This window comes from Coturnix japonica, chromosome 6 (assembly GCF_054131305.1).
Source record: "Coturnix japonica strain WE chromosome 6, WE-NBRP24, whole genome shotgun sequence".
In the NCBI taxonomy this organism is placed as follows: Eukaryota; Metazoa; Chordata; class Aves; order Galliformes; family Phasianidae; genus Coturnix; species Coturnix japonica.
The window spans coordinates 1083598-1109414 of record NC_140668.1 but is presented as its reverse complement, the minus strand read 5'-3'; the positions used below and the strand labels follow the sequence as shown (position 1 = coordinate 1109414).

The 25817-nt window shown below is 55.8% G+C and overlaps 3 protein-coding genes across 6 annotated transcripts; all 3 read left to right on the top strand.

Annotated features, from left to right (window-relative positions):
- Nucleotides 1–1965: 1965 nt before the first annotated feature.
- On the top strand, nucleotides 1966–15023 carry LOC107325870 (uncharacterized). Of its 3 annotated transcripts, XM_085550614.1 has the most exons (9): nucleotides 1969–4743; nucleotides 6208–6522; nucleotides 6596–6661; nucleotides 7594–7947; nucleotides 8373–8540; nucleotides 9154–9468; nucleotides 9719–12700; nucleotides 13470–14561; nucleotides 14714–15023. In XM_085550614.1, exons 4-9 carry the CDS (start codon nucleotides 7611–7613, stop codon nucleotides 15001–15003), a joined length of 5184 nt encoding a protein of 1727 aa, XP_085406740.1. In that variant the 5' UTR covers nucleotides 1969–4743; nucleotides 6208–6522; nucleotides 6596–6661; nucleotides 7594–7610; the 3' UTR covers nucleotides 15004–15023. The 3 variants fall into 3 exon arrangements, with proteins under 3 accessions (XP_085406739.1, XP_032297003.2, XP_085406740.1); XM_085550613.1 differs by having other exon boundaries at nucleotides 1966–6522; nucleotides 7633–7947; XM_032441112.2 differs by having other exon boundaries at nucleotides 1966–6522.
- A 248-nt stretch (nucleotides 15024–15271) lies between these two features.
- Nucleotides 15272–18205, top strand: LOC146760186 (CD5 antigen-like). 2 transcript variants are annotated; one of them, XM_085550665.1, is made up of 5 exons: nucleotides 15272–15320; nucleotides 15601–15630; nucleotides 16208–16519; nucleotides 17014–17330; nucleotides 17416–18205. In XM_085550665.1, exons 1-5 carry the CDS (start codon nucleotides 15287–15289, stop codon nucleotides 17422–17424), a joined length of 702 nt encoding a protein of 233 aa, XP_085406791.1. In that variant the 5' UTR covers nucleotides 15272–15286; the 3' UTR covers nucleotides 17425–18205. The 2 variants fall into 2 exon arrangements, with proteins under 2 accessions (XP_085406791.1, XP_085406792.1); XM_085550666.1 differs by lacking the exon at nucleotides 15601–15630.
- Nucleotides 18206–18624: 419 nt separating this feature from the next.
- Nucleotides 18625–25490, top strand: LOC107325891 (putative serine/threonine-protein kinase SBK3). The gene is made up of 3 exons (XM_032441123.2): nucleotides 18625–21841; nucleotides 22059–22261; nucleotides 22797–25490. The coding sequence occupies exons 1-3, from the start codon at nucleotides 21613–21615 to the stop codon at nucleotides 23559–23561; spliced, it is 1197 nt and encodes a 398-aa protein (XP_032297014.2). The 5' UTR covers nucleotides 18625–21612; the 3' UTR covers nucleotides 23562–25490.
- The last annotated feature ends 327 nt before the right edge of the window (nucleotides 25491–25817 follow it).

Below are 25817 nucleotides of genomic sequence, written 5' to 3'. Positions count from 1 at the left end.
CCAGTACAGCCCAGTATGTCCCAGTACAGCCCAGTATGGCCCCAGTATAGCCCCATTATAGCCCCAGTATGTCCCAGTATAGTTCAGCATGGCCCCAGTACAGTCCAGTATGTCCCAGTATAGCCCAGTATGGCCCCAGTATAACCCAGTATGGCCCCAGTATAGCCCCAGTATAGCTCCAGTATGCCCGCAGTACAGTCCACTATGCCCCAGTATAGCCCAGTATGTCCCAGTATAGCCCAGTATGGCCCGGTATGGCCCAGTATAGATGGCCCAGAATACTCAGTATGGCCCAGTATAGACCTGTATGGCCCCAGTATGGCCCCAGTATATCCCAGTCTGATCCCGCTGCCCCCCAGAATGCCCCCATTAAAAACCAGTATAGCCCAGTATGGCCCCCAGTATGGCCCTTGGGACGCCAGTATGCTCCCAGTAAACCTAAATATAATCCCATTATACCCAGTATAGCCCAGTGTCCCTGTGTATTCCCCCAGTATAGTCCCAGTATACCCCAGTACAGCCCCCATTATGACCCTGGTATATCCCAATACAGACCCAGTATGCCCCCAGTCTGATCCCATTATACCCCACAATACCAGTATATCCCAATACAGTCCCAGGATGCCCCCAGTCTGATCCCATTATACCCTACAATACCAGTATATCCCAATACAGTCCCAGGATGCCCCCAGTCTGATCCCATTATACCCCACAATACCAGTATATCCCAATACAGTCCCAGTATGCCCCCAGTCTGACCCCATTATACCCCACAATATACCCCACAATACCAGTATAGCCCAATACAGTCCCAGTATGGCCCCAGTCTGACCCCATTACACCCCACAATACCTCGTGTCCCCCAGTAAGCCCCCATTACACCCCTCTATGCCCCCAGTGCCCCCTAAAATGCCCCCAGTATCTCCTAGTGCCCCCCATTACACTATGCTGGTCTATCTGTGCCCACAGATCCCCCCCTTGCACGTGTGCAACTGCTCACACGCGGCCCCGACCCCACAGCCACGTGCCTCCCCCCCCCCTTCCATTGCCACGCGGGTGCGTGGGCGCCTGCACGTGTCAACCCAACCCCCCCCCACCCCCCAAGCATTAACCCTCATCCCCCAAATACCCCCCTCAATGCCTTGGTTAATAGGGAGCACCCATAGCAGCGCCCATAGCAGGACTCTCCCCCTCTCCCCCCCCCCCCCCCCAAAACACAGGGGTATCCCTCCCCCCTTGTCTCCAACCCCTTCCATTTTATCCAAGGGGGGTGGAGGGAGGGGGAAGGGGGGGGTTGAACGGCTGCAGTGAGTCATCCCCGGCCTTGCAGCCTCCATCGCATCCTCCTCCAGCACAAACTATGGACCCGGCCCTGCTGCTGCTGCTGGGTGAGCACCGGGCCGCTGCATGGCACTGCATGGCACTGTATGGCACTGCAATGCACACTGCAATGTCACTGCATGGCACTGCATGGCACTGTATGGCACTGCAATGCACACTGCAATGGCATTGCATGGCACTGCATGGCACTGCAATGGCACTGCAGGGCACTGCATGGCACTGCAATAACACTGCGTGGCACTGCAATGGTATTGCAATGGCACTGCAAGGCACTGCAAGGCACTGTATGGCACTGCAATGGCACTGCATGGCACTGCATGGCACTACAATGGCACTGCAATGCACACTGCAATGGCACTGCATGGCACTGCAATGGCACTGCATGGCACTGCATGGCATAGCAATGGCACTGCAATGGCACTGCATGGCATTGCAATGGCACTGCATGGCACTGCATGGCATTGCAATGGCACTGCAATGGCACTGCATGACACTGCATGGCACACTGCATGGCACTGCAATGGCACTGCATGGCATTGCATTGGCACTGCATGGCACTGTGTGGCACTGCAATGTCACTGCATGGCACTGCATGGCACTGCATTGACACTGCAATGGCACTGCAATGGCACTGCAGTGGCATTCCAATGGCACACTGCTATGGCACACTGCAATGGCACTGCGTGGCACTGAAATGGCACTGCATGGAGGTGGTGTGGCTGCAGCATGGGTATAACCTGGGCACGGTGTGGGGAACTGCAAGGGGAGCTGAGTGCTGTGCTGTGCACTGCATGGGCATTGCATGGGCACTGTGCTGGACAGTATTGGAGCACTGCATGGGCATGAAATGGGCGCTCTGTGGGCCTTGCATGGGCACTGTGCTGGGCAATATAAGAGCACTGCATGGGCATTGTATGGGCACTGCATGGGCACTGTTCTGAGCACTGCTCTGGGCACCATGTTGGGCACTGCATGGGAGCTGCATGATAACGCTGTATGGGCATCAGCTCTGTGTGGGCACTGCACTCAGCATGGCATGAGTACTGCAACTGGCACTGCACGGGCACTGCAATTTGAGTGCATGGGCACTGCTCTGAGCACTACATGGGCACTGGACTCTGTGTTTTGTGGGCACTGCATGGGGCTGCCCGCTATGGTGGGCACTGCATCAAGCTGGACACTGCACTGGACACTGCACAGGCATTGCATGGGGACTGAGCATGGTGTGGGCATGGTAAGGTACTGGGCACTGCAACAGGCACTGCAAACAGGAGGGCACTGCACTGGGGCACTGTGCACTGCAGGATTACTGCAAGGACACTGCGCATTGCAGGGGCACTGCACTGCATTGGGCACTGCAAGGATTCTGGGCCCATAAGGGGCTCTGCATGAAGCACTGCATGGGGCACTGGGCACTGCATGGGTTACTGCAGCAGTGCTGCAGTGGACACCATGCAGTGCAGTGAGCACTGCAGCAGGGTGGGCACTGCAAGCTGTGCTGGGCATTGGGCTGTGGGTAGTGGGAAGGTTATGGGTGCACTGGCCAAGGCACTGGGTGTTCAGTGGGGTGCTGGGCATTGGGAAGGGGGTGTGGGGCACTGCTTATGGGGCACATAGCAATAGTCTGTGATTGCTAAAAACTGGAAGGGTGGTGGGCATTGGGCATTGGGCATGAGGAGCTGAGAATGGGGCTGGGAATGGGACACTGGGAATGGAACTGGGAATGGGACACTGGGATTGGAACTGGGAATGGGTCATTGGGGATGGAAGTGGGAATGGAATTGGGAGTGGGTCATTGGGGATGGAAGTGGGAATGGAATTGGGAATGGAACTGGGAATGGGTCACTGGGAATGGCACTGGGAATGGGACACTGGGAATGGAACTGGGAGTGGGTCATTGGGGATGGAATTGGGAATGGGACTGGGAATGGAACTAGTCCTGGTCACTGGGAATGGCACTGAGATGACGGTGATCATGGGTCACTGGGAATGGAGCACTGGGAATGGAACTGGTTATTGGGCACTGGGAATGGCACTGGGAATGGGAAACTGGGAATGGAACTGGGAATGGGTCATTGGGAATGGAATTGGGAATGGAATTGGGAATGGAACTGGGAATGGAACTGGGAATGGAACTAGTCCTGGTCACTGGGAATGGCACTGGGATGACGGTGATCATGGTTCACTGGGAATGGGGCACTGGGAATGGCACTGGGATTGGGATACTAAGAATGGCAGTGGGTATCAGACACTGGGAACGATGGTGATATTGGGGCGCTGGGAAGGGAACTGGTTATGGGGCACAGATCACAAAGCACTGGGTATGGGTTTGGTCTTGGGGAACTGGGAATGGCACTGGGAATGGATCTGGGAATGGGGCACTGGGATTGGCACTGGGATGATGGTAATCATGGGTCACTGGGAATGGGCCACTGGGAATGGCAGTGGTTATTGGGCACTGGGAATGGCACTGGGATTGGGATACTAGGAATGGCAGTGGGTATCAGACACTGGGAATGATGGTGGTATTGGGATGCTGGGAAGGGAACTGGTCATGGGGCACAGATCACAAAGCAGTGGGTATGGATCTGGTCTTGGGGACCTGGGAATGGGACACTGGGAATGGAACTGGTCATCAAACACTGGGAATGGAACTGGGAATGATGCTGGGATTGGGACACTGGGAACTGGTTATGGGGTACAGATCACAAAGCACTGGGTATGGGTTTGGTCTTGCAGAACTGGGAATGGCACTGGGAATGGAACTGGGAATGGGGCACTGGGAATGGAACTGGGATGATGGTGATCATGGGTCACTGGGAATGGGGCACTGGGAATGGCACTGGTTATTGGGCACTGGGAATGGCACTGGGCATCAAACACTGGGAATGGCACTGGGAATGATGCTGGGATTGGGAAACTGGGAATGGAACTGGTCATGGAACACTGGGAGTGGAACTGGTTATTGGGCACTGGGAATGGCACTGGGAATGGAACTGGTCATGGGTCATTGGGGATGGAATTGGGAATGGAATTGGTCATGGGGCACTGGGAATGGCACTGGGAATGGCACATTGGGGATAGAACTGGTTATTGGGCACTGGGAATGGAACTGGTCATGGAACACTGGGAATGGAATTGGTCATGGGGCACGGGGAATGGAATTGGGAATGGAACTAGTCCTGGTCACTGGGAATGGCACTGGGATGATGGTGATCATGGGTCACTGGGAATGGGGCACTGGTTGCTGGGCTCTGGGTGATGTACCCTGGGTAGGACCCCTAGCCCTAAGCTGCTTGTAGCCCCATGGCCCCTGTGGGTCTTGGAGGGGCTTGGCCAGGTGCAATCTCCTTTCACTTCCTCTCTCGTCTCCAGTGTGGCTGCTGGCCTTCCCTGGCACAGGTACTGGCACAGGGCTGGGTTGAGGGTCCCTGCCCCACAGCATCCCTGTCACTGCCAGTACATCCCAGTGGGTTCTAGTAGGTCCCAGTAGGCTCCAATGTATCTCACTACGTCCCAGTAGGCCCTGGTGTATGCAGTTGACCATAGTGTGTCCCAAAGTACACAGCAGTCCCAACTACTGGGGATCCCAGTAAATCCCAGTAGATCCTCGCAGTTTCCAATAGATCCCAGCAGGTCCCAGTGGGTCCCTGAGCTTGCAGGGTTCTTAGCAGATCCCAGTGAGTCCCAGCAGATCCTGGTGGGTCTCAGAATGTCCCAGAGCACTCGGTGGTTCAAGTAGATCCCAGCAAGTCCCAGTGAGTTCCAGTGGTTCTCAATGGGTTTCCGAACATCCCAGTAGGTCCCAGCAAGTCCCACCAGGTTCCAGTAGGTCCCAATGGGTCTCAGAACGCACAGTGGTCCCAGTAGCTCCCAGTGGTTCCCTCTGGGTCCCGATAAATCTTGGTGGGTCCCAGAGTGTGGGAGGGTACCAGCTGTTTCCAGTGGGTCCCAGAAGGTCCTAGAAGGTTCCAGTGGGTCCCAGAGCATACAGAGATCCTGGTAGTTCTCAGTGGGTCCCAGTGGGTTCCAGCACATCCCAGTAGATCCAGGTCAGTCTCCACAGCTAACAGAGCACGTGGGGTTCTCAAGAGGTCCCAGTAAATCCCAGTGGGTCCCAGAGCACACACTGGTCCCAGCAGATCCCAACAGGTCTCAGTGATCCTAGTAGGTCCCAGCTGATCTTAACAGATCCCAGAGTATGTGGGGGCTCCCAGGAATCCCAGCAGGTTCCCAACAGTTCCAAGTGGATCCCAGTTGATCCCAGAGCATGCAGGATCCCAGCAAGTAAGTCCCAATGAGGAGCACACAGTGGTCCCAGCACATCCCAGTAGGACCCAGCAGTTCCCAGTAGGTTCCAGTTGGTTTGCTTAATGGATCCCAGAACACACGGGGGTCCCAGGAATCCCAGCAAGGTCCCAACAGTTCCCAGTGGGTCCCAGTAGGCCCCAGAGCATGCGGGGGTCCCAGAAATTCCCGGAGAGACCCAACAGTTCCCAGTTGCTCCCAGACCACGCAGGGGGTCCCTTTGGGTTTCAATTCATCCCAGTCAGTCCCATCAGATTCCCAATGGGTCCCAGCATGTCCCAGAGCACACAGTGGTCCCAGCACATCCCAGTAGGACCCAGCAGTTCCCAGTAGGTCCCAGCTGGTTTAGTTTAATGGATCCCAGAACACATGGGGGTCCCAGAAAGTCCCAGAGAGTCCCAACAATTCCCAATGGGTCCCAGACCACACAGGGGTCCCTTTGGGTTTCGGCTCATCTCAGTCAGATTCCCAATGGGTCTCAGCAAGTCCCAGAGCACTCAGTGGGTGACGGTGGGTCCTGGTGGTGCTGGTGGCCCCATAACCAATGTCATTCCTTAGTCCCATTCCCGCTACGTCTGGCTGGAGGCCCCGGGCGCTGCGTGGGGCGCGTGGAGCTGCTGCACAACGGGAGCTGGGGCACAATCTGCGACGACGACTGGGGGCTGCCAGACGCGGCGGTGGTCTGCAGGCAGCTGGGCTGTGGGACTGCATTGGCTGCCCCATCAGGGGCCTGGTTTGGGGAAGGATCCGGCCCTATTTGGCTCAATCACGTGCGGTGCAGCGGTGATGAGCAGCGCCTTGCCCAGTGCCGGCACCGGGGGTGGCACAGCCATGTCTGCACCCATGAGGAGGATGCCAGCGTTGTGTGCTCAGGTGGGCAGCGGGCATGGGGGTGAGGGGGGTGAGGAAAAAGGGAGCCCCCCCATCATGGCATGCATCCCTACAGCTCATCCTTTGCTATCGCCTGGGACCACGGAGCCCAGTGGCACTGCTGGCAGCACCACAACGGGCGGTGAGTGTTATATGGCCATAAGTATTGCACTGGGTTCAGGGTGCAGTATGGGATGCACAGGTGCAATATGCACCTGTGTTGTGGGGATGGGGATGGTGAGGGGTTGGAGAGGGGACGGGATGGGTTGTGATAAAAATAGTTGCATAGGACAGAAAAGGAGAGGAGGAGGAGCTGGGATGGGATGGATTTGGGAAGGAGCGTGGAAAGAGAAGGGATGGAAAAAGGAGGAGGGAAGGAATGGGAAAGGAGCGTGGAAAGAGAAGGGATGGAAAAAGGAGGAGGGAAGGAATGGGAAAGGAGCATGGAAAGAGCAGGGATGGAGCCAGGAAGGAGTAGGGATGAAGATGGGACAGAGCTGAGATGGAGAGGGGTTAGAGCTCAAATCAGAAGGGGTGGAGAAGGATGGAGGAGAGAGTGGAGATAGCAAGAGAAAGGAAGGGGGAAGGAAAGGGAGGGAAGGAGTGAGGGTCAAGCATGGGATGGACATGGAATCAAAATACACGGATGAAGGTGGAGAAGGGATGGAGATGGGAAAGACAGGAACTAGGATGCGTTAGGGAAGAAACTGGGGATGGAACCGGGTGGGAGCAAGTGTGGAGAGGGAATGGAGTGGGGATAGAGAGAGATGGAAAGGGGATGGATTGGAGGTGGATTAGAGATGGATCTGAGATGGATTGGGGGTGGGGATGGAGATGGGATGGGAAGGAAAGTGGAGGGATGTGGGATGGAGAAGACATGGAGAGGGGATGGAGTAGTGAAGGAATGGGGATGGGAATGGAGCTGGATAGGTGCAGATAGACAGAAGTGCAGAGGGAAGGGATGCAAATGCAGTGGGGATGGAGATGGGATACTGCAGGAAACAAGCAGGGATGGGAAGGGATAGAGCAGGGAGAGAGCTGGGACACAGGCCTCATCCCCAAGCTTGGCAGCAGGGTCGGTGCCAGCAGTGATGTGGATGCCCTATTCCCCAGCCCCACACCCACTGCGTTTGGTTGGGGGTCCTGGACGCTGTGCGGGGCGCGTGGAGCTGCTGCACAGCGGGATCTGGGGCACAGTGTGTGATGACGGCTGGGGGCTGCCGGATGCAACCGTGGTCTGCAGGCAGCTTGGCTGTGGAGCTGCACTGGTTGCACACGGTGGGGCGTTTTTTGGTGAGGGCACCGGCCCCATTTGGATGGACAATGTGCGGTGCTGGGGGAACGAGTCAGCATTGCTGCAGTGCCCGGCTGCACCATTGGGCATCACCGACTGCCGTCACCGGGAGGATGCATCCGTCATTTGTGCAGGTACGTGCCCAAGCAGCATGTGTGCAGCCTGGCGTGCTCATGGCCTGCATGCAATGCATGCAGCTCTGCAGGGCTTTGCAGTGCGGTGTGCATTTTGATAGATGCATGCAGTTCCATACAGCCACACAGGGAATGCGCAGCATGCACATGTGCTCCTCTCATGCACTGTAGAGAAATGCAGTGTTTATGCAGCATGTATGAAGTCTCTGTGCTCACACAGCGCTCCTGATGCAGTGCATGTGCAGCTAGATTGCAAACAGCACAAGCAGCAGGGTGCGCTGCAAGCAACATTAAGGTGCAGTGCATGTGCTATGTGAGCACATGCAGAAAGCAGGGACCCTGTGCACTGATGAGGTGAGGTGCATGCACAAGGCAGGTGTGCACAGTGCACCACCAGGCTCACATTACTCTCCTACCTGCCCTAGATGAGCTGACTGGGGTAGACCCCATGCCCCCCACTCCTGAACAGCTACCCACCAGGTCATTGCTGGTGTCCCCCTCTGCTGTGCCACGTGTAGGTGCTCGGCCCCACAGCACCAGCTCCCCACAACCTACACCAAGCAGCCGGCCTACGGATGGGACATCGCAGATGGGTAGGAGGAGAAGGGATGAAGTGGGGATGGATATGGGGTATGGGTGGGGATAGATTGTGGAAGGAGAAGGGATAGGGAAGGGATGGAGTGGGGATAGATTGTGGAAGGAGAAGGGATAGGGAAGGGATGGAGTGGGGATGGATGTGGGGTATGGGTGGGGATGGATTGTGGAAGGAGAAGGGATAGGGAAGGGGTGGAGAGGGATGGAGATGGGGTATGGGTGGGGATGGATTGTGGAAGGAGAAGGGATAGGGAAGAGATGGAGTGGGGATGGAGTGGGGATGGAGATGGGGTATGGGTGGGGATGGATTGTGGAAGGAGAGGGGACAGGGAAGGGATGGAGGGGGATGGTGAGGGGTTGGAGTGGGGATGGGATGTGGTTGAAGGGAGGGGGATGCAAAAGATGTGGGGCTGGAATGGGATAGAGATGGGGAAAGGATGGAGTAAGTGCAGAGAGGGGATGGTGGGGGAGTGAAGATGGGCTGGAGGGGAGATGTAAAGTGATGGAGTGAAGATGCATCAGGGATGCAATAGAGATAAAGCAGGGATCCCCATCCCCAAACCCAGCAGCTGCATTGGTGCTGGTGGTAATGCAGTGCTGGCTGTTCCGCAGCCCCGTTCCTGCTGCGCCTGGCCGGGGGCCCTGGGCGCTGTGCAGGGCGCGTGGAGCTGCTGCGTGCCGGGAGCTGGGGCACGGTGTGTGATGACAGCTGGGGTCTGCTGGATGCACATGTGGTCTGCAGGCAGCTGGGCTGTGGGGCTGCACGCAAAGCCCTCCGCAGCGCACACTTTGGCCCCGGCATTGGCCCCATATGGCTGGATGAGGTGAAGTGCAGCGGGACGGAGGCTGCGTTGTGGCGCTGCCCAGCTGAGCCTTGGGGCAAGCACAACTGTGACCACGGAGAGGATGCTGCTGTCATCTGTGCAGGTAGGATGGCACTGGTAAAGGGCAGTGATCCTATATCCTGTACCCTGTCAGTTCTGTGGGCATGGACTCTACTGGGGGACTTTTCTGGGGTCTATTCCAATGCTCCCAGAAGCGTGTCCCCAAGGGACATCCCAACCTCTTGGGTGCCCCTAGGGATGGACACTATCCCCAGGAATTGAGGGGAAAGGGGGGACTCCCACAAGCAGAAGGGCTGTGGGAAGAGGACTGAATTGCCCCTCACTGCTTTCAGGGCCAGAAGACTTGTCACCTGTGGGGACCTCCCCATCTCCCTCAGGATGGGATCCAGCCAGCGCCATCCCTCGACGTCCTTTAGGACGGATTCTGGCCACAATCATTCCTACGCGTCCCCAAAGACAGGATCCAGCCATCGGTGTCACTAGAACCACTGCACAGGCCACAGGACGGGATCCATTCACCAGTGTCCCCAGCACCACCACAGGATCTGCAGGACAGGGCCAAGTCAGTGCCACCTCAACCAAAGCAGGGCGAGATCCCATCCGTATCATCAGGATCACCCGACTCAAAGCAGAACAGGATCCAGCTGGCATCATCCAGAGCACCAAGCCCAAAGCAGCTGGTGTCACCAGGCTGAAGGCAGGACGGGAACATGGTGGCCCCAACAGGTCCAAAGTGGGATGGGATCCAGCTGGCACCAACAGGTCCAAGGTGGAACGAGATTCAGTCAGCATCAACAAGACCAAAGTGAGATTGGATCCAGCTGGCACCAACCGGTCAAAGGTGGGACGTGAGTCTCTTGGCATCAACAAAGTCAAAGCAGGACAGCATCTGGTGAGCATCAACAAGACCAAAGCAGGACGGGACCCAGTTGGCATCAACAAGACCAAAACAGGACGGGACCCAGTTGGCATCAACAAGACTAAAACAGGACGGGACCCAGTTGGCATCAACAAGACCAAAACAGGACGGGACCCAGTTGGCATCAACAAGATTAAAACAGGACGGGACCCAGTTGGCATCAACAAGACCAAAGCAGGGCAGGATCCAGTTGGCATCAACAAGACCAAAGCAGGGCAGGATCCAGTTGGCATCAACAAGACCAAAGCAGGATGGGACCCAGTTGGCATCAACAAGACCAAAGCAGGACGGGATCCAGTTGGCACCAATAGGTCCAAGGCAGGATGGGATCCATCTGGCACCATCCACGTCACCCGACATAAAATAGGATGGGATCCACACGGTACCACTTGGATTACCCATCCCAAAGCGGAGCAGGTTGTCGTGGGAGCCAACCAGAGCACCAGGCATTTGGTGGGGACCACACCTGGTACCAAGCCTCAAGCAGAACCAGCTCCAGTTGATTCCACCAGGAGCACACAGTGGCTGGCAGGACGGGATGCTGTTAGTGCTATTCAAAGCAATGTGGAACAAGAGATTGTTGGTGTCACGCAGAGCAGCAGGTCCAATGCAGAGCAGGACTCAGCCCTTACCGTGAGGCTCCAAGCAAGTGCTGTCAAATGGAATAATCACAGCCTGGGAGAACCAGGTCCAGGGAGTCCCATGGGAAGCACGCTTCCTGTAGTAGATCCAGAAGGTACCATGAAGACTGCAGCTCCTACAGCGGAACCAAGTCTGGAATGGACCTCATGGGTTTCACATCCATCAGTAGAACTGGGTTCTGAAGGTCCCGTAAGGAGCACTCAACGTGCAGCAGAACTAGGTCCTGAAAGTACAGTGTGGAGCATGTATCCCACAGCAGAGCCAGCTCCAGAAGGTACCATGAAAAGCACGGATACTATAACAGAACTGGGTCCAGAAGGCACTGTGGATGTACATCCTCTAACTGAACTGGACCAAGATGTTAACATGGGGGGTGCACGTACGTCAGTAGAACCAGACCCTAGAGGTGCCATGAATAGCACAGGGCCTACAGCAGGACTGGATCCAGATGATATCATGAGGAGCACACGTCCCACAACAGAACTAGGTCCAGATCCTAGCACACATCCTGCAGCAGAACCAGGTCCAGAAGGGACCATGAAGAGCACAGGTCCTACAGCAGAATCAGTTCTAGAAGGGACCACAGCAGAACTGGACCCAGATGTTACCTTGAAGTTCACACATCCTGCAGCAGAACTGGACCCAGATGTTACCATGAGGCATACAAGTCCTGCAGCAGAACTAGGTCCAGATGTTACCACAAGGAACACAACTCCTGCAGCAGAACTGGGCCCAGATGTTACCATGAAAAGCACAAATCCTGCAGCAGAACTGGGTCCAGATGTTACCATGTGGAGCACAACTCCTGCAATAGAACTAGGTCCAGATGTTACCATGTGGAGCACAACTCCTGCAATAGAACTGGGTCCAGATGTTACCATGAAAAGCACAACTCCTGCAGCAGAACTGGACCCAGATGTTACCACGTGGAGCACAACTCCTGCAGCAGAACTGGACCCAGATGTTACCACGTGGAGCACAACTCCTGCAGCAGAACTGGACCCAGATGTTACCACGAGGAGCACAAGTCCTGCAACAGAACTGGACCCAGATATTACCATGAGGAACACACATCCTGCAATAGAACTGGACACAGATGTTACCATGAGGAGCACACGTCCTGCAGCAGAACTGGGTCCAGATGTTACCACGAGGAGCACACATCCTGCAGCAGAAGTGGATCCAGATGTTACCATGAGGAGCAGACATCCCGCAGCAGAACTGGGTTCAGATGTTACCACAAGGAACACACATCCTGCAGTGGAACTGAACCCAGATGTTACCATGAGGAGCACAACTCCTGCAACAGAACTGGACCCAGATGTTCCCATGAAAGGTGCACATCCTGCAGCAGAACTTGATCCAGAAAGTACTGCTTGGACCACGCATCTTCCAGAGGAAATGGATCCAGATGGTGCTACGCAGAGTGCACGTTCTTCAGCAGAATTGAGCTTGGGTGCTCGCATATGGGGCGCATATCCCACAGCAGATGTTTCCACCTGGAGCACACGTCCTGCACCTGAGTCTGGTCTAGAAGTTACCACATGGGACACACATTCTTCAGCTGATTTTGATCTACATGGTACCACGAGGAGCAAACATTCTTCAGCAGAAGCAAATCTCAAAGGCACAATGGAGAGTGAACATATTGCAATAGAAACAAGTCTAAGAGATGCCACGTGGAGGACTCATCCTACCGAAGAACGAGCATCAGATGGAATCATGAGGAGAACGCTTCCCACACCAGAATCAGGTTCAGACTAAAATAGGGCTGCAAGTTCTTGAAAGTAATGATAAGGAAGAGAACCAAGTGTTGGAGGGCTGGTGTGGATGGACAGCAAGGAATCTGTGGGGTTGGGCAGAAGGGAGAAGGGGTGTTTGAAATGACAGAGGAGGAAAGAATAGAAAGTTTGGAGGGACTTGACTGAATGGATGGAAAGATATCAAGGATAAATGGGGGAATGGATGGATGGAGGGATGGGTGGATGGAGGGATGGGTGGTTGGATGGATGGATGGATGGATGGATGGATGGATGGATGGATGGAGGGATGGATGGATGGATGGATGGATGGATGGATGGATGGATGGATGGATGGATGGATGGATGGGTGGGTGGATGGATGGATGGATGGATGGATGGATGGAGGGATGGATGGATGGATGGATGGGTGGATGGATGGATGGGTGGGTGGATGGATGGATGGATGGATGGATGGATGGATGGATGGATGGATGGATGGGTGGGTGGATGGATGGAGGGATGGATGGATGGATGGATGGATGGAGGGATGGATGGATGGATGGATGGATGGATGGATGGATGGATGGATGGATGGAGTGGCAATGATAGATTAGGAGAAGGAGGAAGGGATGGAGGAAGGCCAAAACATTGTGCTGGTTGTAGGTGGAAGTGTTTGAGACGGAGAGGGGAGTAAGAAGAAAGGGTGCAGGAGAGGAAGGCAAGGCAATGGATGGCTGAGGGATGCTGGAGGGGATTTAATGGGCTGTGTCTCCTCTCCAGGTGCTGGTCCAATTGAAATCTCTGCTGTGCCCACTAGAGTTTTATCACCCTCTCCATCTCTAGGCCCCACTCAGGGGCTGGCTGTCTCTCCTGTCCTTGCTGTTCAACTGAGTCCAGGCTATGGCACCCACTCACAGCACCCCACAAAGGCCCCCAGTACCCAGGGACCTCCAGAACCTACCCAGTATCCTGATATCTCCAACACTCAAGGACCCCCAGCATCCATCCAACACCCTGCAGAGAGCCCCACTGCCTGGAAAGAGCTTTTGCTCTCCCAACCTGCCTCTGCAGAGCCCTCTGGCTTCCGGACACACCCAGACCTCTTTATCCAGACTCCAACAAGGAACCCCAGTCCCCAGAGCCTCCCAGCACTCACCGCTCTCCCCCTAGATCCCACCAGCTCTTACATGAATGCTGCTCATTTCAAGCACCTCATGAATATCCCCAGACCCCAGAGCCCCTCTGAGGACCCCATAGGGACCCTCAGTACTCAGAAAGCCCCAGTATCTGCCCAGCACCCCACAGAGACTCTCAGCTCTGAGAGCCCCCCATTCTCCCAGTATCTAACAGAGATCCTCAGCACACAGGTCTCCCCAGCACCCAACCAGCACCCCATGGAGACCTCTGACAGCCAGCCCCCCCCAGCACCCACTGAACAATCTATGGAGATCTTCAGCACCCAGAGACCCCCAGTATCACCCCAGCATTCCACAGGTCCCCCCAGCACCCAGAGGCCCCCATCAACCCTACGACACCCTATAAAGACCTTTGGTACCCAGAACCCTCCAGCATCCCATAAGCATCCCATGAAGTTGCTCAGTACTCGGACCCCCCCCGTATCCCACCAGCATGCCAAAGAGCTCCTCAGCACCCAGACACCTCCAGGACCCCTAAAGCACTTCACAGATCCCCCCAGCACCCAGATTCCCTCAGCACCTGTTCAGCATCCAGTGGAGACCTTTGGCACTCAGACTCCCCAAGCACCCCTCCAGCACCCCATGAAGTTGTTCAGCACCCAGACCCCACCAGCACCCACAGAGACCCTCCGTACCCATTCTGCAAGTCCTGTACTGCCTGGACCCCCATGTGCAGGTAGGTCCTGGGGTTGTGGGTGAGACTTGGACCCCCATGGGCTCCCACATGCTGAGACCCCTGGCTCTGCAGAGAGGAGGGATGGCTGCTGGGGGGGTCCCTAACATATACACACACAGAGGATTTAGGGGTCTCTGCTTCTTGCCCCACAGGTCCAGCTCAACCAGCACCGCCTGTGCCAACACTCTCTGCACTATGGGACCGTGGGGGACCCTGTGTGGCCCCTGCACTGCGGGCACTGCTGTGGGAGGTGCAGGGGCTGCGGGGGCAGCTGAAAGCCCTGGCCCGCAACCAGAGGCAGGGAGCTCAGCGACTGGAGGCCATTGCCCGCCGCCTGGGCAGACTGGCTGCCCTGGGGCAGCACATCTTGGAGGAGCCCACCTGGCAATACGGGGGTGTGGGCATTCGGAGGGGGGCCTTGCACAGGAGGCAAGGGAAATAAAGCTGGGCTGGTTCACCAAACTTGAGTGTTGAAGAGGGAGAGGGATGGGGAGGGGGGAGAGAGAAAACAGGGGGAGGGGGAGAGAGAACATGAAGGAGATGGTGAAAGAGAGGGAGAGGGAGGGGGTGAGGGAAAGGAGGACTTATATCCTGGCGCCTGCTTGGCTGCTTCAGCTTTCCCCTTCCTGCTCTCAGCTTTCGATTCCTCCCCTCGTTCCCCCCCCCCTCCTTGACCCCCTTGTTAAAAGGGCGGCCCCAGCAGCTGGGGAGGCCCTGCTGGCAGCATGGGGGGGCTGCATAGCATCGGACTGTGCCTGGGTGAGGAAATGGGGGGTGCGGAGCTGGGGGGAAATGGAAGGCATAGAGATGGGAGGCACATGAGGGGCCCAGAGGTGGAGGCAGTCAGGGAGGCAGAGCTGGGATGCATGGTGGGCAGAGATGGAGGAAAAAGAGGGATACAGAGCTGGGGGCACGTGGAAGTGGAACTGGGGGAAAATGTATTGTGTGTAAGTGGCTTGGGGGGGGGGGGGTCCCGAGAGTCTTGGGTGGTCTGTGGGTGTCTGTGTCTCTTTCCAACTCCTTCTTCTCTCCCCCTCAGCTTTGTGCTGTGGCGCCGTGATGGGATCTGGTACGTTGGGTGTCACTGGGTGTCAGTGGGGTTCACTGGGTACCACTTGGGTGTTACTTGGGGTCATTGAGTGTCCTGGATGACAGTAGGCATCACTGGGCATCACTGGGTGTCCTGGGATGCCCCACAGATACTATTTGGGTGCCAGCAGTTGCTGGATGAGGCAGGCATCGGGGCAACAGGGGGCACAGTTTAAACTGGGCAGACTGGAGCTGTACTTGGCAGACAGGCTATACTGGGACTATACTGGGTCACTGTACTGGGGCTGTTCTGGGCAGACTGAGTCTGTGCTGGGACCAAGCTGAACAGATTGGGGCTGAACTGGGCTGTTCTGGGGCTGTGTTTGGGCTTTGCTATGACTGAGCTGAGCAGACTGGGACTAAACTGGGCAGAGTGGGGCTGAACTGGGCATGCCAAAGCTGAGGTGGGGCTTTGCTATGAGTGCTAAGCAGACTGGGTGCTGGACTAAACAAACTGGTGCTGCACTGGGCAGACTGGGGCTGTGCTGGTCAGGCTGGTGCAGCATTGGGAAGGCCACACAGCTCCTCGTGTTTTACTCTCTTGCTCTCCCTAACAGTGCCTGCGCGGCTCTCTGGCAGCCATTCCCAGTGCCAGGGCCGCGTGGAGCTGCTGCAGGCTGGAACCTGGGCCTCGGTCTGTGCCGTGGGCTGGGACCTTGCAGCTGCCCGTGTCCTGTGCCGCCAGCTGGGCTGTGGTCGCCCCCGTGCCGTCCCACTGCCCTGCAGCCCAACCAAGGCTGAGGGGGACGTGGTGGGTCTGCGTCAGGTGCTGTGTGCAGGGCAGGAGCTGGACTTGGAGCACTGCGAGCTGCAGCCCGGTGATGCTGCGTCCTGTCCCTCCAAACATGTGGCTGCTGTCAACTGTGAAGGTGAGCATGGGGCAGGACCGGGCCTTGCAGCCTAGTGGGGACATGGCGGGACCTGGTGTCATGGCAGGGCATGGTGGAGTCACAGAGAGGCCTTATGGGGACACGGTGAGGTCTGCTGTCATGGTGGGGCCTGGTGGGGACACGGTGAGGCCTGGTGTCATGGTGGGGCCTGGACAGGGATGTGACAAGGGCTGGTGTCATTGTGGGGCCTGGTGGGGACATGGTGAGGCCTGGTGACATGGCAGGGCCTAGAGGGGATGTGACAAGGCCTGGTGTCACAGCAGGGCCTGGTGGGGACATGGTAAGGCCTGGTGTCATGGCAGGGCCTAGAGGGGACGTGACAAGACCTGGTGTCACAGCAGGGCCTGGTGGGGACACAGTGAGGCCTGAGGCCTGGAGTCATGGCAGGGCCTAGAGGGGATGTGACAAGGCCTGGTGTCATGGCAGGGCCTGGTGTCACATCAAGACCAAATGTCACTGCCATGTTCCCACAGAGCCCTTCAGGCTGCGTCTGGCTGATGGGCCCAGGCGCTGTGCGGGGCGTCTGGAGGTGCAGCGGGCTGGGCGCTGGGGCACGGTGTGTGATGACGGATGGAGCAGGACCAACACGGCTGTGGTCTGCAAGGAGCTGGGCTGTGGTGAGGCACAAGGCCTGGATGGGGAGCGGCCGCGTTTCAAGCCCGGTGTCGGGCGCATCTGGCTGGATGATGTCCGATGCCGAGGGCAGGAGAAGAGCCTGCAGGACTGCGCACACCGTGTGTGGGGATACCATGACTGCACCCACCATGAGGACGTTGGAGTTGTGTGCCAGGTGTGGGATGGCTGCCATGGCTCGGTGATGACCATGGGACCCTGTGGTGCAGGGCTCAGCCATGCTCAGTCTTCTCTCCTTACAGGATCCCTGAGCATCGTGGCTCTGGCTCCGGTAGCTTCAGGAATTGCATCTAGCCCTCCTGTGTCATCTGCGTGAGGAACCAAAACAGGACCCCGAGACCAAACAGGACTGCAGCTCAAACCAATCCTGAGTCAAAACAGGATCCAGAACCAAATAGAACCCTAAGCCTGAATGGAACTGAATGGAAATCCTTGCCCAAACAGGACCCAGAATAAAAACAGGACTCCTCAAACCAGACAGGATCCAAAATCAAAAAGGACCCAGAGCCCAAACAAGACCCTGCATTCAGACAAGACCCAGAGCCCAAACAGAACCCCAACCCAAACAGAATCTGCAGATCCTCTGCCTAAACAGGATCCTGAGTTCAAACAGAACCCAAAACCAAGCCAGCCCCCAAGCCTAACCAGGACCCAAAATATAGACAGGACTCCCCAGTCTCAGGATCCAAATGGTCCTCAAGCCCAAACAAGATCCCAGATCCAGACAGGACCCAGAGCCCAAACAGGACCCAAAACCAAACAGACCCTCATCCCAAACAGAACTCAAAATACAAACAGGACTCCCAAACCCAGATAAGACCCTACATCAAAAAGGATCCAGAGCCCAGACAAGACCCCATATCCAGACAAGGTCCTGAGCCCAAACAGGATCCAACCCAAACACAATCAGGACTCCCTGTTGAAACACAACTCCAAGCTCAAAAAGGATCCAGGTCTTCAGCCCCATCCGCTGCCTCCCTGCCCCAGCCCTATGCCTTTAATGGTGTCATTAAAAGCCAGCAGCATCCACAAGCACAGAACCTGACCAGGGTTGAGGGGATTAGGGCCGTGGGGTGACACCAGGATCGAATGCCACATCGTGTGTTGGGGTCCTGGCAGGCCCAGGTGCATCGCTGAAGCCCCACCCTGTCTTGTCCCCCCATGTGGCCTCTTGACCTCATTATATGAAACTTCTTGTTAGAGCTAATCCTACCAGCCACCTGTCTGCTGCTGGCACCCGCTGCCAGGGCATAGGGTCGGCACCCAGCCAGCAGCTCTGGGATGTGGGGCTGGGGCCAGACCCTGCTGGTGGGGGGGCAGACAGAGGGGACATGGGGAGTGAGTGGTTGGATAGGGGGCAATAGGGGAGTGGGCGGTTGGATAGGGGGCAATAGGGGAGTGGGTGGTCGGATAGGGGGCAGTAGGGGAGTGGGCGGTTGGATAGGGGGCAATAGGGGAGTGGGTGGTCAGATAGGGGGCAATAGGGGAGTGGGTGGTCAGATAGGGGGCACTGGGATGATCCCAAACACTGAGGCCTTGGCATGGGGCCGGGACCTGGCTGCATCCCCAAGGCTGAGCTCTGCCACCTGGCCCAGGCTATTTCTGTGCCCCCGCAGCTGTCGGTGCCCCCCGCCCCCGGCCACCCCCGCAGGGCTGGGTGCCATGGGGTTGGCACCGGGCCTCGTCTGTGCTTTGGGCCCTGTTGATGTTTTTCAGTGGGGCAAGAGGGTGATGGAGTGATCGGCCCCACACCCGCTGCCCCATAGCAAGGGCACGACCCCCACCCAGCAGCATCTGCTCCTTGTAATGGGGTTGGGGAGGGCAGGGTGAGAGGTGCGGCCCAGTGACCTTTCCACATGCCAGCAGGGCCCGCTAATGTGCTGTCAGGTGTTAATTATGTGTCAGGGGTTAATTATGGCCCAGCCAGCCGGGGTCAGGGCAGGCAGGAGCAGCTGGGATAGGGGAGAGAGCAGATGGGGAGGGAGAGGGAACGGCTATAGGGAGAGAGGGAAGGATGGGGCTGTGGGAAATGGGCAAGGAGAGGGATGTGGTTTTGGGGGAAAAGAGGGAGGGTGTGGGAAAAGGGGAGAAAAAGATGTAGGAAGAGAGGGGAGAAAGAGGGATACAGTCATGGGAAATGGGGAGAGAAAGGAATATGGCTGTGGGAAAAAGGAGAGGGAGAGATAGGAATGGGGAATGGAGAGGGATAAGGATGAGGGGAAAAGGGGAGAGGGTATGGAAAAAAGGTTAAAGTGAGGGTTATGGTCATGGAAAATGGGGAGAGGAGGGATGAGAATGTGGGAACTGGGGAGAAGGAAGGATAAGGATGTGAGGAATCAGAGAATGGACCATTAGGCCTATCTAGTTATCATGGGGGAAAAGGGAGAGGGAAGGGTGTGAGCATGGGAAAGGATGAAGGAAAAGGGGTGGGAGAGAGATGTGGATATGGGAAATGGGAAGAGGAAGGCATAAGGATGTAGGAAAAGAGAAGAGGGGGAGAGTTATGGGTGTGGGAAATGGGAAGAGGAAGGCATAAGGATGTAGGAAAAGAGAAGAGGGGGAGAGTTATGGGTGTGGGAAGTGGGGAGAAGGAGGCATATGCGCGTGGGATGAGGGGAGAGGAAGAGATGGGGTTGTGGAAAATGGGAGAGAAAGGGGTTATGAAAGTGAAGGATGTGGGGAAGGAGGGAGAGAGAGATGGGGCTGTGGGGAGTAGGGAAAAGGGAAGGAGAAGGGAGGCAAAGAGATGTGGGCATGGGAAAAGGGAGGAATGTGGATATGGAAAATGGGGAGAGGGAAGCATAGGGATGTGGGAAAAGAGGGAAAGGAAAGTGGATGAGGGTTGGAAAAGGGGGAGAAGGGAGATACAAGGATGTGGGAGAACAGAGAAGGAGCAGTATGGGGGTAAGAAAAGGGGGAGAATTGGGGCTGTGGGAAAAGAGAGACAGGGGATATGAAAGACAGGGAGGCATCAGGATGTGGGAAATGAGGAAGTGGAAGTGATATGGATGGGGAAAAGGGAGGTGTAAGGATGTAGGAAAATGGGGAGAGAAGGATGTGGGAAGTGAGGAGAAGGAAGGATATGGGGATGGGAAAAGGGGGAGAGAGAGGCATAGGGATGTGTAAATGTGGGGAGAGACAACTGGAAAGAGGGAGGGATTTGGTTGTGGGAAATGGGGAGATAAAGGGAGGCAGGCCTGGGAATTTGAGGTTGGAGGAGATATGGATGTGGGAAAAGGGGGAGAGGGAGAGATGGGCACTGAAGCAGAGGGTCAGCCCCACACCTTTGGGTACAGCCCCACACCTTTGGGTACAGCCCCATACCTTTCCATGGAGCAGGGGCAAGTTTGATTTTGGGGCACCAGGCAGCCCACACTGGGAGCAGAATAAGGGGGGACACCCCCACCTTGTACCTAACTAAATCACTAAAACTTATAGAAGAACGATCAGTATTAATATAGGTAATCCAGTTTTTATTAATGTCAAGCTTAATCTCATTTGCCTTCTTTTAACCTTTAGAACGCTGGGTCATGCAACCTCCTAATCTATGTGCTTAGTAGTTAAACATTCCCTCCATACTATTTCATGCTCTGTGCTGCCTGTCTGCCCCCTCACAGTGCCCTTTCTCTCTTTGTATCTCATCCTGTTTCTCTATCCCCATGCAATTCTCTATCTCACTCTTTGCATCCTGTCTGTCTGTCCGCACACCGTGCCCTGTCTGTCCTGCCCCTGCCTATCTTTGGCTCTGGGCACGCCTTGTGCCTTGCACATGTTCCCACTCCATTGGGACAGATTAACACGGCCCAGCGTTGCCCTGGGTCCGGCGGGTGTCGGAGTGCTCAGGAAAATCTGAGTCACGGCCGCGGGCGCCACGGAGCCGGTGGCACAAAGCTCTGCTGGGGGGGACGCTTCAGGGACTCAGGTGAGGCTGCTTTGCTTGTCCCTGTGCAACCCCAACCTGTGTTTTGCTTGTGGCTTCCTTACAGCCCCACTGCAGGCCTATGGGGAGCACAAGGGGCTTGTTGCTGTCCAGTGTATCTGGTAGTGCTGGTGGGTCAGAGATCCTGCTGCGCAGCTGGGGATGGAGGAGTGTGGAAGTGATGGACCTGACCCACTGCTATGTGGTGATGTGGGGTGAGATGTGGGGCTTGTGTGGGGCAGCATCCCAGCTCTGTTCCCTCTTGGGATGCTCCCTGCATCTGGACAGGGATTGGGCTGGGCCGGGATGCATTGGTCTGGCTGAATTGGACTGAAGTGGGATGAACTGGACAATATTGGGCTGAATGCATTGGACTGAAGTGGGATGGACTGGGCTGAACTGGACTGAAGTGGGATGAACTGGACAATATTGGGCTGAACGGGCTCAACAACTGGGCTGTTTCAGACAAGATTGGTCTGAGCTGCATTAAACTGGGCCATACTGGTGTGCATCCATCTGGATGCTCCCTCTGCATGCTGTGGGGCCACCACAACATGGTGCTGGGCTCCGCAGGACCATGGCAGAGCCGGAGGAGGATGAAGAGGACAACACAGCAGCTTTGGAGCAGCTGATGGCACAAACAGGCCGGACATTGCAATGGCAGGAGCTGGAGGAGCAGTTCTGCGTGCTGGAAGAGCTGGGCAGCGGCACCTATGGCAACGTGGTGCTCACCGAGCCTCGGGATGGTGGTGAGGAGCTGGGGGGTCTTTGCCCCAATGCTGCACCTCATGCTCGTGTAATGCATGAGGGCATCCTTTGCATTGGAGTCCTGTACGCATGGGAGCATGCTTCACAGCGGCGTTGCATGCTTGCAATGTGAATGGGGACGTGCATCACAGCGAGGTTGCATGTTTGTGGTTTGAGTGGACCCGAATCCTCGGTGCTGACCCTCTCTTTGCATCCCAGGCTCCCCCGTGGTCCTCAAGCTGATGCTGAAGGAACGGACAGAGCGACGGGCGTTCCTAAGGGAGTATTGCATAGCACGCTGCCTCTCCGGCCACGCTGCCTGCATCCATGCCCTGCCCCTTGCCTTTGAGAACTCAACACATTTTGCCTTTGGGCAGGAGCTGGCTCCCGCTGGGGACTTGTGCAACCTGCTCACACCAGGGGTGGGTGTACAACAGGGGGCACAAGAGTGGGATGGGGAGGGGAAGGGGCTGGGAGGGAGTGGGAGCAAAGCTGACCCTGCAGCTGTGTGAGATCATGGGGAGGATGCGTGTGCATGGGGAGGCTCTTTGCAATGGGGAGCGTGTTTGTGTGATGCATGGGGACATCATTTGCAATGGGGTGTGTGCCTATAGGGTTGATGGGGAGACCTTCTGCAATGGGGCACATGCTCATGCAGTGCACAGGGACACCCTTTGCAGCAGTGTCCATGGTTGTGGTTTTATGAGGAGATCCCTTGCAGTGGGTTGCACACTCATGTATCTTTCAGCATGGTGCATGCCCACATTGTGCATGGGAACACGCAGTGCATGCAGTGTGTTGCATATACACCCTTTGCAGTGGAATGCAAGCCCATGCAGTGCACCAGGAGCCCCTCTATGGTGCAGGGATACCCCTGGGGGCTGCTATGGGGCTGTGGCACCAGGTAGGGCTCTACAACAGCCCCATTGAGGGATGTGATATTGCTGCCTTCCCCAGGAGGGGCTGCCCGAGGTGCTGGTGAAGCGCTGTGCCTCTCAGCTGGCCGAAGCATTGGATTTCATGCACAGCCGAGCCCTGGTGCATCGGGATGTCAAGCTGGACAACGTGCTGCTCTTCGACCACGAGTGTCGCCGTGTGAAGCTGGCAGACTTTGGCCTCACTCGACTGCAGGGTTCAGAGATCAGCGCCATGTCTGGTGCGCTGCCCTACGCCCCACCAGAGCTCTGCTTGCTGCAGGGCTCTGACACACTGGAGCTGGACTCCAGCCTGGATGTTTGGGCTTTTGCTGTGCTGCTCTTCTGCCTCTGCACCGGCTGCTTCCCATGGGCTGTAGCTGCCAGCCCTGACCCCCAGTTTGAGGCCTTCAGTGCTTGGCAGGGTGATACAGTGGGACAAGAGGCACCAGAGTCTTGGGGTGGCTTTGAGCGTGGGGCACAGGAGATGCTGCAGCGCCTGCTGAGGCTTGACCCTGATCGCCGCAGCCCAGCCATTGAGGTGCACAAGTACCTGGCCCTGCCATGGCTGACAGCACCCAACAACAGGGATCGGACCCATGGCACTGATGGGCCTGGAGCGGTGGATGGTGACGGATATGGAGGGGGGGATGGTGATGCACACAGAGTAGTGGATGGTGGCCCTCAGTCAGCCCTTGCCCAAGGGTGCAGGGGTTCGGGGGATGATGGGGAGTGTGGTGACAGCAGTTATGGAGAGGAGAGCAGCATGCCCACAGCACCTGCCAGTGCCATGGCCCTGTGCCACTAGCTGGCATCTCCAACATGGCACGGAGGGGTCCTTGGGGTGTGGGCTGGTGTCTTCTTCTTCTTCTTGGAATGGACAGAATGGACATGGAGCTGTTGGAGAGGATCCAGAGGAGGCCACAAGGATGCCTGGAGGTGAAGTACCTCTTCCAAGGGTTGAAGCACCTCTTCCAACTAAAGAAGCTGAGAGAATTGGGCTTGTTCAGAGAAGGCTCCATGGAGATCTCATTGCAACCTTCCAGTACTTCAAGGGAGCTCATAAACAGGAGGGAAAGTGACTTTTTGCACAGTCTGACTGTGACAGGACAAGGGGGAATGGTATTTAAGTTAAGAGGGAAGATTTAGGTTAGATGTTAGGGGGGATTTCTTTGCTCAGAGCATGGTGAGGCACTGGAACAGGCTGAACAAAGAAGCTGTGGTTGCTCTATCCCTAAATGTGCTCAAGGCCGGTTGAATGGAGACCTGGGCAACCTGGATGTCAACCAGCTCATGGCAGGGGATTGGAACTAGGTGAGCTTTAAGGTCCCTTCCAACCCAACCCATTCTGTGTTTCTTGTGGGTGGGATGGAAGCCTTGGTCTCTACTTGGTCCCCTGGGTGAGAACATAAGGGCCAGTAGCACATTGTGGGCAGGGGAAGGAGAAGAAACACCAGGGGTTGTATTTGAAGGAGGTCAGGGACCCCAGCCCCACACTTACTTTTCACCCTATTGATGAATGCAATGGCAAAGCACCTGAGCAACAAATGAGCAAGTAAAAGCCAAGGAAAGAGCAGCCAGCAGGACACAGAGAAATGGGAGGAGAGCGGTGGAAGTGGGTGGTAAAACCGCTCATCAGTTCTGCAAGGGAACCCAGAAATGGATCTGACATTCACTCCTTGCATACGTGTGTGAGGAGGATGTCACCAGGCTGTAATTAGTTAAGATGCCAAAGGATTTCCTTGGGGTTTATGAGGCGAGGAGACAAATGTAAGTACTCCAGGCACACAGATATAGGTTAGGCAGGGCTGTGGGGCGAATTCCTAGTCCTTGAGGGAGAGGAAATCAACCTGGAACACAGCTTCCTCTGAACATGGCTCTGCAAAAGGTAGAAAATCTGCACTGAGAGGATGGGATGTGGGTTGGCCAGTCATACAGAAAAGCCAGAGTGAGAGTATGTTGAGATGGCTCTGCATGTGGAAGATGCTGGAGGGATGAAGATGTTCTGAGCGTCCTTTCATCAGGGCAAGTAGTGATGGGACAAGGGGTGATGGGTTTGAATGGAAAGAGGTGAAATTTAGGATGAATTTTGGGGGGATGAGGCACTGGAACAGGTTGTCCAGAGGAATTGTAGGTGCCCTTTCCCTGGAATTGGGCAGGGAAATTGGGCATTCTCAAGGCCAGAATGGATAAGGTTTTGGGAAATCTAGTGAGTGGCGTCCATGCCCATGAAATAGGCTTGGAACTGGATGGTCTTTAAGGTCTCTTCCAACCCAAACCTTTCCATGATCCCTATGATGCTATGACTAGAATTCCACGACTATGGCTTTGTGAATTCAGACTAAGCAAGAAGAACACTGCTGCACAGTGGAAGGGGAGCTGGAAATAAGCTGAAATGCTGAAGCTTAATAAAACTCTCTGTGTTTTGCCTTTTTTTTTATAACTGTTTTCCCACAGGGCAGTGGCAGGACAAAGAAGATTGATTTGAAAGTAAAAGAGGGAAAATGTTGTCTATATATTAGGAAGATTTTTTAGAGAAGCTGTGGGTGCCCCGCTCCTGAAGGTGTTCAAGGCCACATTGGACGGCACCATGGACAGCCTCATCTAATGGATGGCAACCATGGAAGGGGAGTTGGAATTGAATGGGCTTTTAAGGTCCCCTCTAATCTACATTTTATGGCTCTACGATCTTTAATATTCATTTCAATATAAAACTCTGTATAATTCTATTCTCTTCAAGATCCCTTCTGACTCAAGCCATTCTATGATATTTAATGCCCTTTCTAACAAAAGCCATTCCATGATTCTATGAAGGAATGGGACAGAGGAGGCACGGGGACGGCGGAGGCAGAGCCCAGTAGCTGGGCTGCCCGCCAAAGGCTTGAGATCGGTAGCTGAAATGTGTGCGGATGCTTTTCATTTACACCTGCCTCTCCTAAATCACACCCTGAGGGCTCTGGGCCTGCAGACAGTGACGCCAGGCTGCAGGAAAATCCCATATCCTGCAGAAAAACTGACTAATTTGAGGCTTCACAGGCTGAGATTTCACCTCTGCAACTTCCAG

Coding starts and splice junctions, on each gene's coding strand:
- LOC107325891 (XM_032441123.2), top strand. CDS start 21,613: ATGCTCCCTCTGCATGCTGTGGGGCCACCACAACATGGTGCTGGGCTC. Junction 21,842..22,058: donor CACCGAGCCTCGGGATGGTG/GTGAGGAGCTGG, acceptor TTTGCATCCCAG/GCTCCCCCGTGGTCCTCAAG. Junction 22,262..22,796: donor GCAACCTGCTCACACCAGGG/GTGGGTGTACAA, acceptor TGCCTTCCCCAG/GAGGGGCTGCCCGAGGTGCT.
- LOC146760186 (XM_085550665.1), top strand. CDS start 15,287: ATGGGGGGGCTGCATAGCATCGGACTGTGCCTGG. Junction 15,321..15,600: donor TAGCATCGGACTGTGCCTGG/GTGAGGAAATGG, acceptor TCTCCCCCTCAG/CTTTGTGCTGTGGCGCCGTG. Junction 16,520..17,013: donor GGCTGCTGTCAACTGTGAAG/GTGAGCATGGGG, acceptor ATGTTCCCACAG/AGCCCTTCAGGCTGCGTCTG.
- LOC107325870 (XM_032441112.2), top strand. CDS start 6,003: ATGGATCCCAGAACACATGGGGGTCCCAGAAAGTCCCAGAGAGTCCCA. Junction 6,662..7,593: donor TGGCAGCACCACAACGGGCG/GTGAGTGTTATA, acceptor GCTTGGCAGCAG/GGTCGGTGCCAGCAGTGATG. Junction 14,562..14,713: donor GCCTGGACCCCCATGTGCAG/GTAGGTCCTGGG, acceptor CTTGCCCCACAG/GTCCAGCTCAACCAGCACCG.